The 15,126-nt window shown below is 46.5% G+C and overlaps 1 protein-coding gene across 1 annotated transcript in view; it reads right to left on the reverse strand.

Annotated features, from left to right (window-relative positions):
• Positions 1-984: 984 nt before the first annotated feature.
• Positions 985-15,126, reverse strand: part of STMN3 (stathmin 3) — a 25,618-nt gene continuing 11,476 nt past the window's right edge. The window contains exons 3-5 of the mRNA XM_015828208.1: positions 6,043-6,218; positions 4,416-4,607; positions 985-1,044 (exon numbers count right to left, since the gene is read on the reverse strand). Of these exons, the coding sequence (XP_015683694.1) occupies positions 985-1,044; positions 4,416-4,607; positions 6,043-6,218 (428 nt within the window). The remainder of the gene's footprint in view (positions 1,045-4,415; positions 4,608-6,042; positions 6,219-15,126) is intronic.

Here is a 15,126-nt window from a genome sequence, read left to right on the forward strand (position 1 = left end):
GAAGAGCCTGATGCTGGGAAAGATGGAGGGCAATAGAAGAAGGGGACGACAGAGAAGGAGGTGGCTGGATGGAGTCACTGAAGCAGGAGGCGTGAGCTTCAATGGACTCCAGAAGATGGTAGAGGACAGGAAGGCCTGGAGGAACGTTGTCCGTGGGGTTGCGATGGGTCGGACACGACTTCGCAACTAACAACAACAACAACAAGGGCAACAGATCATGCCTGCTGTTTTGGGTTTTTCTTAATATCCTCGTCAAACTCAAGCCTCTGGGATGAATCTCTCCTCTCCTGTAAACCAATCAAGAAAGCAAAAAGGTGTCTCTTAATCAAAACTGTCAACTATTCAGTCGTAACTTTCCTCACCGAGAAAGCAGAGGCCTCGTAAGATTTTTTTAATTTTTTTTTCTCTCTCCCAGGCAAACCTGGAAGAAGACGGAAGAAACCACTGCAGATCGTGGCTCGGATGTGTGTGCATCCCATTCCCCCCTGTTTGCAAATCGAAAGTTGCTTTTCCGTTTGCAGCGTGCACTTAACTCAAGATGGGGTTTGCGAGATAGGCCTTGACAGGGGAAGAGTCCTCTTTTACCAGTCTCCTTGGCTGGGGAGGGGGTGTGTTGAATAATCAGACCGATGGGGGTTCATAGAGAGCAGCCTTTCCGCAACGCGGCCAAGCACCTCGCAAGGGTTCCCTTCGTTCTTGTGCGTTAAAATGATTTTGCGGTTTTTGTTCCGAACAGCCCAAAGGAAAAAAAAAAGCTGATGGATGGATGCTATAGTCAAGGCTGGGAGGTCTCTATGAACCTCCATGTGAAAAGATACAGAGAGGAGAAAGACATGGAGCTCGTACGCCGGAGGGCAGGGAAAAGGGGAGACGAAAAGAAATGGAGAAACCGGATGTTGCCCTGTCTAGACGGAAAAAAAAAAAAAAGTTGGGATCGGTTGGTTAGTTATTAGGAAGCAGGTGCTAGCTGTGTAGAAAAGCCACTTATCCAGAAATCTCTTCCCGTTGTTCCTTGTTTCGGCGCACTTCAGCTGCGTGCAGTTCCTGAAAAACATGGAGGTGATAACGGGTGTGAACGCAGAACAGTGGTTTGCAAGGATAAGCACATCAATGGCAGGACAGCCCGTCCTGTCAAGGTATTGATCTAACAGCTAACCAGCTTGTGTAATGTAAGAGTTAAAATGTAATGATGGGAATGACTCAGCAGGGTCTGTGTCTCTTTAAGAGCCTTTGTATAAAGGGAAGGCTCCACTGATGTGTTCTCTCTCTTCCGTTTTCCTGCTGTAACTGCGGTTTGTTGGATCCTGCTGTATTAGCACGTGCATGTATGTTCCTGGTATATGATATTGTAGATAGTGTAAGATAAACCACCATTTAATACAGACCACTGTTTACTCTGTTTACTCCTGGGTTATCTCAGCGCAATAAGACTGTGCACGCTCTGACACATCCTGACAACCGTGACAGCTAGTCCTCGACTTTTTGAGCCCAAAATTTGAGCCCAAAATTTCTGTTGCTAAGTGAGACGTTTGTTAAGTGAGTTTTGCTCCATTTTATGATCTGTCTTGCCACAGTTAAGTCAGTCACACGGTTGTTCAGTGAATCTGGCTTCCCCCTTGACTTTGCTTGTCAAAAGGTCAGAAAAGGTCACAGGATCCCCGGATACTGCAACTGTCATAAATATGTGCTAGTTACCAAGTATTTGAATTTTGATCACGTGAGCAGGGGGGGTGCCCCAATAGACATAAGTGTAAAAAAAATGGTCAGAACTCACTTTTTTCGGTAACTTTGAACGGTTGTTAAATGAACCATTGTAAGTCAAGGACTACCTGTCATCCCAAGCCCATGGGACTGAGGATGGAAAGTTGGGGGCGTAAAAGAGGGCAGGAAACACGCCTCTTAGAGCATTTTTTTCCCCCAGCGTTGTCAATTTTAAGACTCCTGGACTTCAACTCCCAGAATCCCCCAGCCAGCCGTGGAAGTTGAAGTCCACGCATCTTAAAAGTTCAAACTCAACAAAGCACGTTGGGTACGGTTGAGAAGAGGCATCCTCGTTGCTCTCCGAGCTTGGTTGTTTTCTTGCAGACGTTTCATTTCTCAAACTAGGTAACCTCATCAGGGCTAGTTGGGTAATGAGACGTCTGCAAGAAAACAACCAAGCTCAGAGAGAGCATCAAAGACTCCTCTGAGCTCAAATGTTCTCCTTTAGTGGTTGAGAAGATCTTGCTTGATTCCAGGGCAGTCTCCCCCACCAGGTGTGTCCTACCCATGGCACCAGTTGGTGTCCAGTTGGTGTCCATCTTGGTCACTATGCATTGCTGTCTATGGAGATTCTCGGCCATCCAGGTCCTGGTTGTCCCAAAGATGCTTTTTTCACGAGGCAACTGGACTTCCTTGTTTTTCTTTGAAGACGTTTCGCTTCTCATCCAAGAAGCTTCTTCAACTCTGACTGGATGGTGGGGAAGGGAAGGATTTATACTCCTTGCAGACAGCTGGTCATTTGCCTCCTTTTAGAGCAGGGGTGTCAAATTCAATTTCATTGAGGGCCGCATCAGCATTGCGGTTGCCCTTGGGGGACCGGGTGGGTGTGGCCAGGGTGGGTGCGGCCTACTGGGTGGGCGTGGATGGAGTGGGTGCGGCCTACTGGGTGGGCATGGCCAGCTCTACATCGTTTGCGTCAAGGGTACCTGTGGGGGCCTGGGCAGGAGTGGGACAGATCTGAGGATCTCTGGCAGAAGGGGGTGGGACCGGGGCAAGCGCCAAGGCATGGTCCATTTCTTCATTCCTCACAAAGGGTGACCCCTCCCCAGCATGCACCCAGGGGGCGGGGCCGACGCGACAGGGGCTGGTTCCTCACTGTTTCCAGACAGCCTTGTGGAGCTAAGACTGAATGCGTTTCAGCATAGATGGCCACCACAAAATTGTACATTGGGTCCTGGCAGGCCTGGGCCAGGGCCAAGGCAGCGGGGGCCGTTCCCTCACTGTTTCCAGGATGGCTTCGCGGGCCACATGAAACCACGTCGCGGGCTGCATCCGGCCCTCGGGCCTTGTGTTTGACATGTCTGTTTTAGAGGGTCGTTGAGGCCACCTGGAGGTTTACCTGTGTCCTCAGGGTCACCTGAGTGGTGCAAATGGGTGTGGAGCCTTCTTGGCTACAGGATGTTTTTCTGCCCTGGGTCATGACATGACCTTCTTTTACCGGTCTACAATAGAAAGCATCCTCTACACTGTATCATGGTTTGGTATGCTGGCTTGACAGCCGCAGATAGGAAGATATTACAGAGGGTTGTGAGCACAGCACGAAACATTGTGGTCAGTCCCCTGACACCACTGGATGACATCACCAGGGCCCGTTGCCTTGGAAGAGTGAGGAAAATTCTCAGGGACGACTCACACCCTGGTTGGTACTTCTTTACTCTCCTACCATCAGGTAGGAGATATAGAAATATAGCCAGCCGTACCAACAGGCTGGAGAACAGCTTCTATCCATGGGCTGTCAGGCTCTTGAACGGGAAATAACTTTATGTATGATAGACTCGTGAGGCCGGCACATTGTGCAGTTAGCTCACATGGTGTAATAAGTTGGTGTGTTTGTTGTCACTGTGAGTGGGGGGGGCACGGAGGGAGGCTCAGTCAATCTCATCGTATAGATCAGGGATAGGCAACTTCGGCTCTTTTATGACTCATGGACTTCAACTCCCAGAATTCCTGAGCCAGCATGGCTCAGCTTGGAAACCTCTCCCTTTCCCCTCAGCGTGGCTGGCTCAGGAATTCTGGGAGTTGAAGTCCATGAGTCATAAAAGAGCCGAGGTTGCCTACCCCTGGTATAGATGTTGTACTTTGATAATAAAGGTTCATTCATTCACGGTTGAAGACGGGCCCAGGATGATGGGGATGAGTCCATGTTGTCTGCATCACAAACTGAGGTGCAAATGGTTTTTGTAGTCTGCCATGTTTTCAGGAAATCCGTTGCAGACGACACAGACTCATCCCCATCATCCTGGGCCCGTCTTCAACCAGGAAGGGATCCAGGGCAGAAAACATCCTGCAGCCAAGAAGGCTCCACGCCTATTTGCACCACTCAAGTGACCCTGAGGACACAGGTAAACCTCCAAGTGGTCTCAACGACTCTCTAAAAGGAGGCAAATGACCAACTGTCTGCAAGGAGTATAAATCCTTCCCTTCCCCACCATCCAGTCAGAACCTGAAGAAGCTTCTGGGATGAGAAGCGAAACCTCTTCAAAGGAAAACAAGGCAGTCCGGTTGCCTTGTGAAAAAGCATCTTTGGGAATACGCCTTGCTGTGATTTTTGTCGTTATTCTTCTGCGTTACCCACAGCCTCCCAGTCGGGGCGGCTGAGGGTCAAAGAGGTGACCTGTCGGGATCCGGTTAGCGGGGAGCGTTGCCGGGCTCACCTTTTCGCGCAGTCGCTCCCTCAAGGCGGCTAGGTGAGCTTCGCGGATCTCCTTGCTCAGCTCCATCTTGTAGTTGAGTTTCTCCTCAGCCAGCCGGCTGAAGTTGTTGTTCTCTTCCAGGGCCTTGTGTAACACTTCCCGCTCGTGCTCCCGCTTCTCTGCCAGCTGCTTCAGGACTTGAGCTTCCTGGCTCTGCAAAAAAAACAAAAACCCCATAAAACAGAGGGAATTCAGGAGCTCTGGAGGAGCCCACAGACTGGGAAGATGTCCTAAACCAGGGGTAGGCGACCTTGGCTCTTTTATGACTCGTGGACTTCAACTCCCAGAATTCCTGAGCCAGCCATGCTGAGGGGAAAGGGAGAGGTTTCCAAGCTGAGCCATGCTGGGTCAGGAATTCTGGGAGTTGAAGTCCACAAGTCTTGAGGGGGCCATAGTTCCCTCATGCTGGCTCAGGAATTCTGGGAGTTGAAGTCCACAAGTCTTGAGGGGGCCATAGTTCCACCATGCTGGCTCAGGAATTCTGGGAGTTGAAGTCCACGAGTCTTGAGGGGGCCATAGTTCCCCCATGCTGGCTCAGGAATTCTGGGAGTTGAAGTCCACGAGTCATAAAAGAGCCAAGGTTGCCTACCACTGTCCTAAGCAGCAACAGCAGCATTCCGAGGGATTTCTTTTAAGCCTGGGAGCCGATCACAATATCTTGCGCTCCTATATCACAGGACGGGCAGTCCTCGAGTTGATATAGCAAAAGCAATAATAATAGCGATAACACTTAGACTTATATACCATTCCATAGTGCTTTACAGCCCTCTCTGAGCGCTTTACAGAGTCAGCCTATGGCCCCCCAACAATCCGGGTCCTCATTTTACCGACCTCGGAAGGATGGAAGGCTGAGTCAACCTTGAGCCGGTCAGGATTGAACTGCTGGCAGTCAGCAGAATTAGCCTGCAGTACTGCATTTTGACCACTGCACCAGCAGGGCTCTCTATAGAACAGGGATCACCAAGCTTGGTGACTTGAAGACTTGTGGATGTCAACCCTAAGGCTACAGATATTCTCTTCTGTCCAAATTGTTAACCATGTTAAGCACCTAACAATAAAACAGTAGTGATATACATACATACATACATACATACATACATACATACATACATACATCTATATCTTCTATATCTATCTATATAAATAAAAATGTAAATGTTCGTTTGTTCAAAATCTTAAATCTCCGAAAGTTCTTCACCGATTGCTTTGAAGTTTTGACACAACGTTGCATTCGAATATGCACGTGTTTTTATGTACCTACTATTATATAGATGTCACAGCTGTGACACAAACGTGCACTTTCTCTTTTCTTTTCCATTTAACCAGACTGAGCCACAGCAACGCGTGGCCGGGTACAGCTAGTACATACATATAATTTTGATTGGAATTTCTTGGTCAGTTTTCTGCCCACATACACACAGTAGTTTGGAGAACTTTCAGGCATAGGGTCCCAAGGTTTTCTCCCGGTATTCCTCAGGACATGATTTTAGCTGCAACCAGGGAATTGTGAGGATTTTTTCTGAAGATAAAATTTGGGGAAGGATCAGTCAGCGACGCACGAGCAATTATAGACACCCCCCCCTGTTACCTTCCTCCTCTCTTCGGCAGCTTCCAGTCGCTTCTGCAGCTCCTCCAGGGACAGATCCCTCTTCTTGGGGGGAGAGGAGAGGACGGGACTATCGGGAGACAGGTCCGAAGGGGACTTCAAAATCACTTCAAAGCTTTGACCAGAAGCCCTCTTGTCCAACTGCTTGACTTCCATATCTGAGCAGGTGAAAAAGATTATCGGTCAGATTATATGGGAAGTATTGCGGCATCATTTTTGGTCAATAATAACAACACAACACAACAATAACAATAATAAAGTTGGAAGGGACCTTGGAGGTCATCTAGTCCAACCCCCTGCTCAGGCAGGAAACCCTATACCATTTCGGACAAATGGCTGTCCAGTCTCTTCTTAAAAACTTCCAGTGTTGGAGCATTCACCGCTTCTGGAGGCAGGTTGTTCCACTGGTTAATATTGTTCTCACTGTCAGGAAGTTTCTCCTTAGTTCTAGGTTGCGTCTCTCCTTGATTAGTTTCCATCCGTTGCTTCTTGTCCTGCCTTCAGGCGCTTTGGAGAATAGTTTGACTCCCTCTACTTTGGGGCAGCCCCTGAGATACTGGAAGACTGCTATCATGTCCCCCCTCGTCCTTCTCTTCATTAAACTAGACATACCCAATTCCAGCAATTGTTCCTTATATGTTTTAGCCTCCAGTCCCCTGATCATCTTTGTTGCTCTTCTCTGCACTCTTTCTAGAGTCTCAACATCTTTTTTACATCGTGGTGACCAAAACTGGATGCAGTATTCCAAGTGTAGCCTTACCAAGGCCTTGTAAAGTGGTATTAATACTTCACGTGATCTTGATTCTATCCCTCTGTTAATGCAGCCTAGCACTGTGTTGGCTTTTTTGGCAATTGCAGCACACGGCTGGCTCCTATTTAAGTGATTGTCCACTAGGACTCTGAGATCCCTCTCACAGTTACTACTGTTGGGCAAAGTACCCCCTATACTGTACCTGTACATTTGGTTTTTCTTGCCTAAAAGTAGAACCTTCCTTTTTTCACCATTGAATTGAATTAATAGATCCATTCTTTCTTCGCCATCTCCATTTAGTTCTCTCCCATCCAATCAAGAATCCATCACCATAGTATTTAAAATGGGTCTGTCTCGAGTCAAGAGATTTGACTCGCCCTACCAGATGGAGTATTTATTACGTGAGCAAACACTTGTTTGAATATGGTTCAAAGAATAGAGAACTTTGAACATAAAGGAGCTCTATAACTAGAGGGATAAGAGATTGAAGCAGTATGTGAAATGTAAAAATATTGGGATGATGTAACTTTTACAAATATAAGTGAAATGTAAGCTGATCAGAAAGGGGGTTATACGCAGATGCTGTAAGAGAGATAAGAAGTACAGTATTTTTACAATGCAAGAAATATGAAAATATGGGGATGGTGTACTTAAAAGGAAAAAATTGGATATTTAGATGACGCATTGAAAAGTCATGACTGATAAGAATGGATGGAACATGACCTTCCATAAGGCATCTATTTTAAACTTTGATGGGTGATCTTTAGCCATCCTTAGTCAACTTTTTCTCAAGGCTATTACCTGGCTCTTTCCTCATAGGGCTTAATCATCATCTATCCTTTTTTGGGGGGGGAACCTGCTCTCTGAATTTCCCATTAAATGCTCTGCCCAGAACCAGAACCAAAGAAAAACAGTGGATCAGTTAAATTCCTGTAATCTGAAATTTATATTCCTGTCGATGCAGCTTCAGTTGCCAGTTACATCACCCTACTGACTCATCTGCTTTCTCAGTCAACTTCAGGTGAAGGTCCTCTACTTACGACCGTAATGGAGCCCAAGATTTCTACTGCTAAGCAAAACATTTGTTTTGCTCCATTTGATGACCCTTCTTGCCACAGATTCCCTCCCACATAAGAGGGTGTCAAGCTATTCTCCAAAGCCCCTGAAGGCAGGACAAGAAGCAACGGATGGAAATTAACCAAAGAGAGAAGCAACCTGGAACTAAGGAGAAATTTCCTGACAGTGAGAACAATTAACCAGTGGAATGGCTTACCTTCAGAAGTTGTGGGTGCTCCATCACTGGAGGTTTTCAAGAAGAGACTGGACAGCCGTTTGTCTGAAATGCTATAGGATTTCCTGCCTGAAGGGGGTTGGACTAGATGACCTCCAAGGTCTCTTCCAACTTTATTGTTGTTGTTGTTGTTGGAGCACCCACAATTTCTGGAGGCAAGTCGTTCCACTGTTGTCTCCTTAATTCCAGGTTGCTTCTTCTCTCCCTGATTACTTTCCATCCGTTCCTTCTTGTTCAGCCTTCGGGTGCTTTGGAGAATAGGCTGCCCCCCCCCCCATCTTCTTTGAGGCAGCCCTTTAGATATTGGAAGACTGCTATTAGATAGATAGATAGATAGATAGATAGATAGATAGATAGATAGATAGATAGATAGATAGATAGATAGATAGATAGATAGATAGATAGATAGATAGACAGACAGACAGACAGACAGACAGACAGACAGACAGACAGACAGACAGAGATAGAGACAGACAGCTAGAGAGATAGACAGACAAAGAGAGAGAGAGATAGAGAGACAGAGAGAGAGAGAGAGAGACAGACAGACAGACAGACAGCAACCTAGAACTAAGGAGAAACTTCGTGACAGTGAGAACAATTAACCAGTGGAACAACCTGCCTCCAGAAACGGTGAATGCTCCAACACTGGAAGTTTTTGAGAAGAGACCGGACAGCCATTTGTCTGAAATGGTATAGGATTCCCTGCCTGAGCAGGGGGTTGGACTAGATGACCTCCAAGGTCCCTTCCAACTTTATTATCATTATTATTACCTACAAGGTCCCTTCCAACTTTATTGTTATTGTTGTTGTTGTTATTGTGAAGGGAATAACTGCAGGTGTGAAGTCAGTCGCACGGTGGTTAAGTGAATCTGGCTTCCCCGTTGACTTTACTTGTCGGAAGGTCGCAAAAGGGGATCACGTGACTCCCCTCCCCCAGGATACTGCAACCGTCATAAATGTGAGTCGGTTGCCAAGCTTCTAAATTTTGATCACCTGACCGCAGGGGAGGCTGCAACCGTCGTTAAGTGTGGAAAAATGGTCACAAGGCCTTTTTTTCAACAAGGTACCCTTGAACGGTCACTAAATGGACTGTCGTAAGTCGAGGACCACCTGTGTGAGGCTGCTTTCTTCCATCTCTCCCAAGGCTTAACAAGCATTTTCCTTCGCCTTTCTCAGGCCTAACATGAGGCCGGTGCTGTGCCCTGGTTTCAGCCAGAATGATGAAACCAGGCTTGCAAAGTTACTGCAAGCTCTGGCTCTCTCGCACGTACAGAGGTCGTGCTGCAACACGCCCGCCCGAAAAGGGGTGTGTGGTGTGATGCCACGACAATGCTTGCATCACTCTGACTCTCCGTGTCCTCCCTGTGGACCCCCCTCCCCTCGGCAGCGGTTGGCTGTTGACATAAATGGTGGTTTCCTGCCGTGGGAGACATTAGCTCTCAGTGTAATTATCACATCCGGACTGATTGGCTTAAAGTTGGCTGGTCTTTTCCCCTTTCTTGAAGACGTCCCTAAGGTGCTTTTTTCAAAGCACAACTAAACTGTGTTTTTCCTTGAAGGCGTTTCGCTTCTCATCCAAGAAGCTGCTTCGGTTCTGACTGGATGGTGGAGGATGGAAGGATTTATATTCTTTGCAATCCTCTGGTCGTTAGTACTCTCTCTGAGAGTCGCTGAGGCCACTTGGAGGTTTATCTGTGCCCTCAGGGCCAGCTGAGTAGTGCAAATGGGTGTGGAGCCTTCTTGGGACTGCTGAAAGGACTGTGTTATAAACAGTATATATAGGTGGTGTCGTATCCCTCCCCCTCTGTTCAAGATCACATGAAGTGTTAATACCACTTTACAAGGCCTTGCTAAGGCCACACTTGGAATACTGCATCCAGTTTTGGTCACCACGATGTAAAAAAGATGTTCAGACTCTGGAAAGAGTGCAGAGAAGAGCAACAAAGATGATCAGGGGACTGGAGGGTAAAACATATAAGGAACGGTTGCTGGAATTGGGTATGTCCAGTTTAATGAAGAGAAGGATGAGGGGGGACATGATAGCAGTCTTCCAGTATCTCAGGGGCTGCCCCAAAGAAGAGGGAGTCAAGCTATTCTCCAAAGCACCTGAAGGCAGGATAAGAAGCAACGGATGGAAACTAACCAAGGAGAGAAGCAACCTAGAACTAAGGAGAAATTTCCTGACAGTTAGAACAGTTAACCAGTGGAACAACCTGCCTCCAGAAGCGGTGAATGCTCCAACACTGGAAGTTTTTAAGAAGAGACTGGACAGCCATTTGTCCGAAATGGTATAGGGTTTCCTGCCTCAGCAGAGGGTTGGACTAGATGACCTCCAAGGTACCTTCCACTATTATTATTATTATTATTATTATTATTATTATTATTATTATTATTATTATTATTAAGTTGGAAGGGACCTTGGAGGTCATCTAGTCCATCTAGTCCATTATTATGTTGTATGCAAATACTAAAATATAGTGTACAAAGTAATGATAATAATGATAATCTATATAAATAAAAATGTAAATGTTCGTTTGTTCAAAATCTTAAATCTCCGAAAGCTCTTCACCGATTGCTTTGAAATGTTGACACATCGTTGCATTCGAATACGCGCATGTTTTTATATACCTACTATTATATCGATGTCACGCCTGTGACAGGTAAAACATGCTTTTTTTGAAAAACAGCGCCATCTGTTGGACGTAAAAGCAACACACGCTTTTACCAAACTGAGCCACAGCAACGCGTGGCCGGGTACAGCTAGTATGATATACGTAAATTCAACATTTTGACATAGATGGCCTCTTGGAACCCTCTTTCAACCCAGTGGTCCACTCTGTCCAGAATGAGGAGTTCTCTGTCTTCAAATGTTCACTGCTATTTGCTAACCACCGGATGACTGCAAGGAATATAAATCCTTCCATTCTCCACCGTTCAGTCAGAACCGAAGAAGCTTCTTGGATGAGAAGCGAAACGTTTTCAAGAAAAAAAACCAAGAAACTCCAGTTGGCTTTTGAAAAAGCACCTGTGGGGCAACCACGACCTGGATGACTGAGAATCTCCATCGACATTTTTTGAAGATACGTTCACTCCCCTGCAGTCACCTGCAACTTCATTGTGTTGTTCTTAACTCTTTGTTTAAGAGAGTTAACGCTCTCCTTTCCATCATAAATCAGCGGGTGCCATGATATATATCCAGGCTGTTTTTGAATCTTGCCACTGTGCTTTTTAAAACCACCTATAGCTATCATCCTTAGGAAGATCAGCCAAATGTGGCTTATTTTATTTCATAGCCAGCCAGCTTGGTCTAATATTTAAGGCATCAGGTTCGGAACAGGAAGACCGTGAGTTCTAGCCCTGCCTTAGGATGGGTGACTTTCAGCCAATCAGCAGGAGAGGCTGAATTCTGAATTCTAATCTCGCCTGATGCGTGAAAGCCAACTTGGTGACTGGGTGGAGTCACTGGGAGACCGTGAGTTCTAGTACTGCCATGGGCATGAATGACAGCTGGGCAACTCTGTGTCAGTCACTCTGCCAGCCAAGCCCATTTCACAGGATAGTGGTAGGAAAAATAAAGAGGAGGGAGGCATATCAGTTGTATTCACTTCCATGAGCTGTTTATAAAAAATATTAAAGGTGGGTCCAGGCTGCCTGACTCCACGTCAATTCTGGGCAGCTCACAGATTGAAAGCTTACAAATTTGAAAAAGAGATGGGGAGTGACTGCCAGAAGGGAAAAATGACTAATGGGGATCTTGTAACCACGCTTGTCCCAAGGCCTGGAAGAAGAACTAAGTTTTTAGCAGTTTTCTGACTATCATAAAGGTGGGAGACCCACAAATCTATTTCAAAACTCTGGCTAAACAAAGCAGCGGTTCAGTTTGGGTAGGTTATCTTTAACCACGATTTGCAGAATACTTCTAAGCCACAGAGGCTGGGTCATACAATCCGGGAAGCTGAAAGCCACCATTCACATACAGTATCAAAATGGTGTGGGAAGCCAGACCCCCCAGAGAAGGAAATATTAAAAGGGCAGAAAAATATATTTCCTCAAAGGATCTTAAAGAGGCAGTAAAGCATGCCCAGTTTTCTTAATAGCCCCAAGTCTCCCTCCCCCAAGCAGAAACCAGCTCTGTACAAATGCAGGTGTAAATAATCCAGGAAGGTTGGAGACCCCCAGCTGGAAGATTAAGAAGACAAAGACACCTAAAATCTACATACCCCACCCAAACTCTAAGGCAGGATATAATAGGATTACCCCACAGATGCCAAAGGGCACACCCAGACTCAGGTCAAAGTTCATGCCACAGGAACAACTCCAAACAAAAGGCTCCAAAGCAGTGGTTCTCAACCTTTTTAATGCCGCGACCCCCAACTGGTCGTAAGTCGAGGACTAAACCGGTCGTAAGTCGAGGACTAAACCGGTCGTAAGTCAAGGACTACCCAACCGGTCATAAGTCGAGGACTTTCCCTGCCCGGGAGCGCCGTGCATGTGTGGTTCCGCCCCCTGCACCGGCCGAGGCGTAGCTGGCAAGCGGCAGAGACGGAGCAGGCCGACCACCAGCTGGCCCAGCTCAAGGGAGGTAAGGCACCCGCCGGAAAAGGGGAGAAAAATGGCGGACAGCCTTGCTTGGTGACCCCCGTGAAATGGTCGATCGACCCCAAATGGGGTCGCGACCCATAGGTTGAGAATCGCTGCTCCAGAGGGTATAAAAACCCATTCCCTACGTGTGCTTGCTCTCTTTTTTTCCAGAGCCATCTATCTGCCTGGCTTTCTTCTTCAATAAACTGCAATCTTCTTTCTAAAGCAGTCGCCATGTTGTTTATTCCCAGCTTGAACTGAACCACGATGAAGACTTTTCCTTCAACAATGGTATATGTTCATTTAATACGCAAAGCCAAAGAGTGTGAGGAAGACGGGCGGTTTCTATATGCAAAATAGAAATATAAATAAATATAAAGCTAAAACCAAAGCCAATTAAGCTTATAGCGAAGTGGCACCCTTCTGCAATACATCTGCAATTCTAAGCAGAGGTGTTTTGTTTTCTTTTTAAAAAAAGATCTCACTGACTTCTTTGGGAGGTAAAGAAAATAAGGATTGAGTCACATGCGCCTTTACATCACTTCATTACTCAGAGTCTGGTGATTTGCAGGTGACTGTATGAATTGTTCTTTTTTTAAAACTTTACTTATTTTATTTGCATACTGTATATCTCAGCTTTTTTTCTCCTTAGGCCAGTTTTGCATCGTGATGAAGTTGCTGACCTAGAAACTAGGAGACGGTGAGTTCTAGTCCCGCCTTAGGCATCTGGACAGCCATTTGTCCGAAATGGTATAGGGTTTCCTGCCTGAGCAGGGGGTTGGACTAGATGTCCTCCAAGGTCCCTTCCAACTTTTTTTTTTATTATTATTATTATTATTATTATTATTATTATTATTATTATTATTATTATTATTATTATTATCATCATCATCATCATCATCATCATCATCATCATCATCATCATCATCATCATCACTACAGCCTGCTGGGTGACTTTGGACCAATCACTAGGAAATGGTGAGTTCTAGTTCCTCCTTAGGCATGAAAACCGGCTGGGTGACTTTGCGCCAATCCCCAGGAGACGGTGAGTTCTAGTCCCGCCTTAGGCTTGAAAGCCGGCTGGGTGACTTTGGGCCAATCACCAGGAGACGGTGAGTTCTAGTCCCACCTTAGGTATGAAAGCCGTTTGAGTGACTTTGGGCCAATCACTAGGAGAGGGTGAATTCTAGTCCTGCCTTAGACATGAAACTGTTCTATCCCATCCTATTGCCGTCCTTGTTAGAGGCACAAGGACCAAACCCCTGCTGATACAATAGGCTGGAAACGTTAAAACAAAACAAAATCCCTTTTATTTGGGTGACAATCCTGTCAATAAGTCCAAAACACAAACAGCAAACCTCAAGTCCAAAGGAAGGAAATAGTCCACAGGAACACGTTGCAAACAAGACGAACAGACCAGGANTGACTCCTGCTCCTCACACAGCTGAGCTTCATCAGAAACACGACTGGAGGGGCCAGGCTCTTCATCAAGCCGTGAGTCTTGTAATTCATCAGAGCCTCCCTCTGACCCTGATGGCCCCTCAACGGCCTCCTCCACCTCCTCCTCAGATTCCTCAGACTCAGCTGTTGGGAACACAGGCTGGCACGGAATCACAACAGAAACCGTCTGGGTGACTTTGGGCCAATCCCCAGGAGACGGTGAGTTCTAGTCCCGCCTTAGGCATGAAAGCCGTTTGAGTGACTTTGGGCCAATCCCCAGGAGACGGTGAGTTCTAGTCCCGCCTTAGGCATGAACGCCGGCTGGGTGACTTTGAGCCAATCATTCTCTCTCAGCCTAACCCACCTGTCAGAATTGTTATTGTAGGGAAATCCGGAGGAAGAAGGAGTATTTGATATGTTCACTGCTTTGGGTCATTTATAAAATAATAAAGATGGGATAAAAATCTAATAAATTAACAATAAATAAATGGGAACCTTAGCAAACCAAGGCAAGACACTGTTCAAAGCAGGCTGGAAAAACAGCCTCTTCTTTGTGCTACCTTCAGCAGCTAAACTGCAGCATGATTCTGAGGGAATCAGAGGACCTAAATCAGGAATAAAAACAGGCTCTAATAGACAATGGAACAAGCTTGCCTGTCCCTTCATTTCTTTCATATAAGCCAGGGGTAGGCAACCTTGGCTCTTTTATGACTGGTGGACTTCAACTCCCAGAATTCCTGAGCCAGCCACGCTGAGGAGAAAGGGAGAGGTTTCCGAGCTGAGCCATGCTGGCTCAGGAATTCTGGGAGTTGAAGTCCACCAGTCATAAAAGAGCCAAGGTTGCCTACCCCTGTCCTAGGATGCCACTGAAGGACCCAATGTTGGGTTTAGATCAGGGGTAGGCAACCTTGGCTCTTTTATGACTCGTGGACTTCAACTCCCAGAATTCCTGAGCCAGCCACGCTGAGGGAAAAGGGAGAGGTTTCCAAGCTGAGCCATGCTG

This window comes from Protobothrops mucrosquamatus, unplaced genomic scaffold (genome assembly GCF_001527695.2).
Source record: "Protobothrops mucrosquamatus isolate PMUCROS unplaced genomic scaffold, P.Mucros_1.0 scaffold4323, whole genome shotgun sequence".
Classification (NCBI taxonomy): Eukaryota; Metazoa; Chordata; class Lepidosauria; order Squamata; family Viperidae; genus Protobothrops; species Protobothrops mucrosquamatus.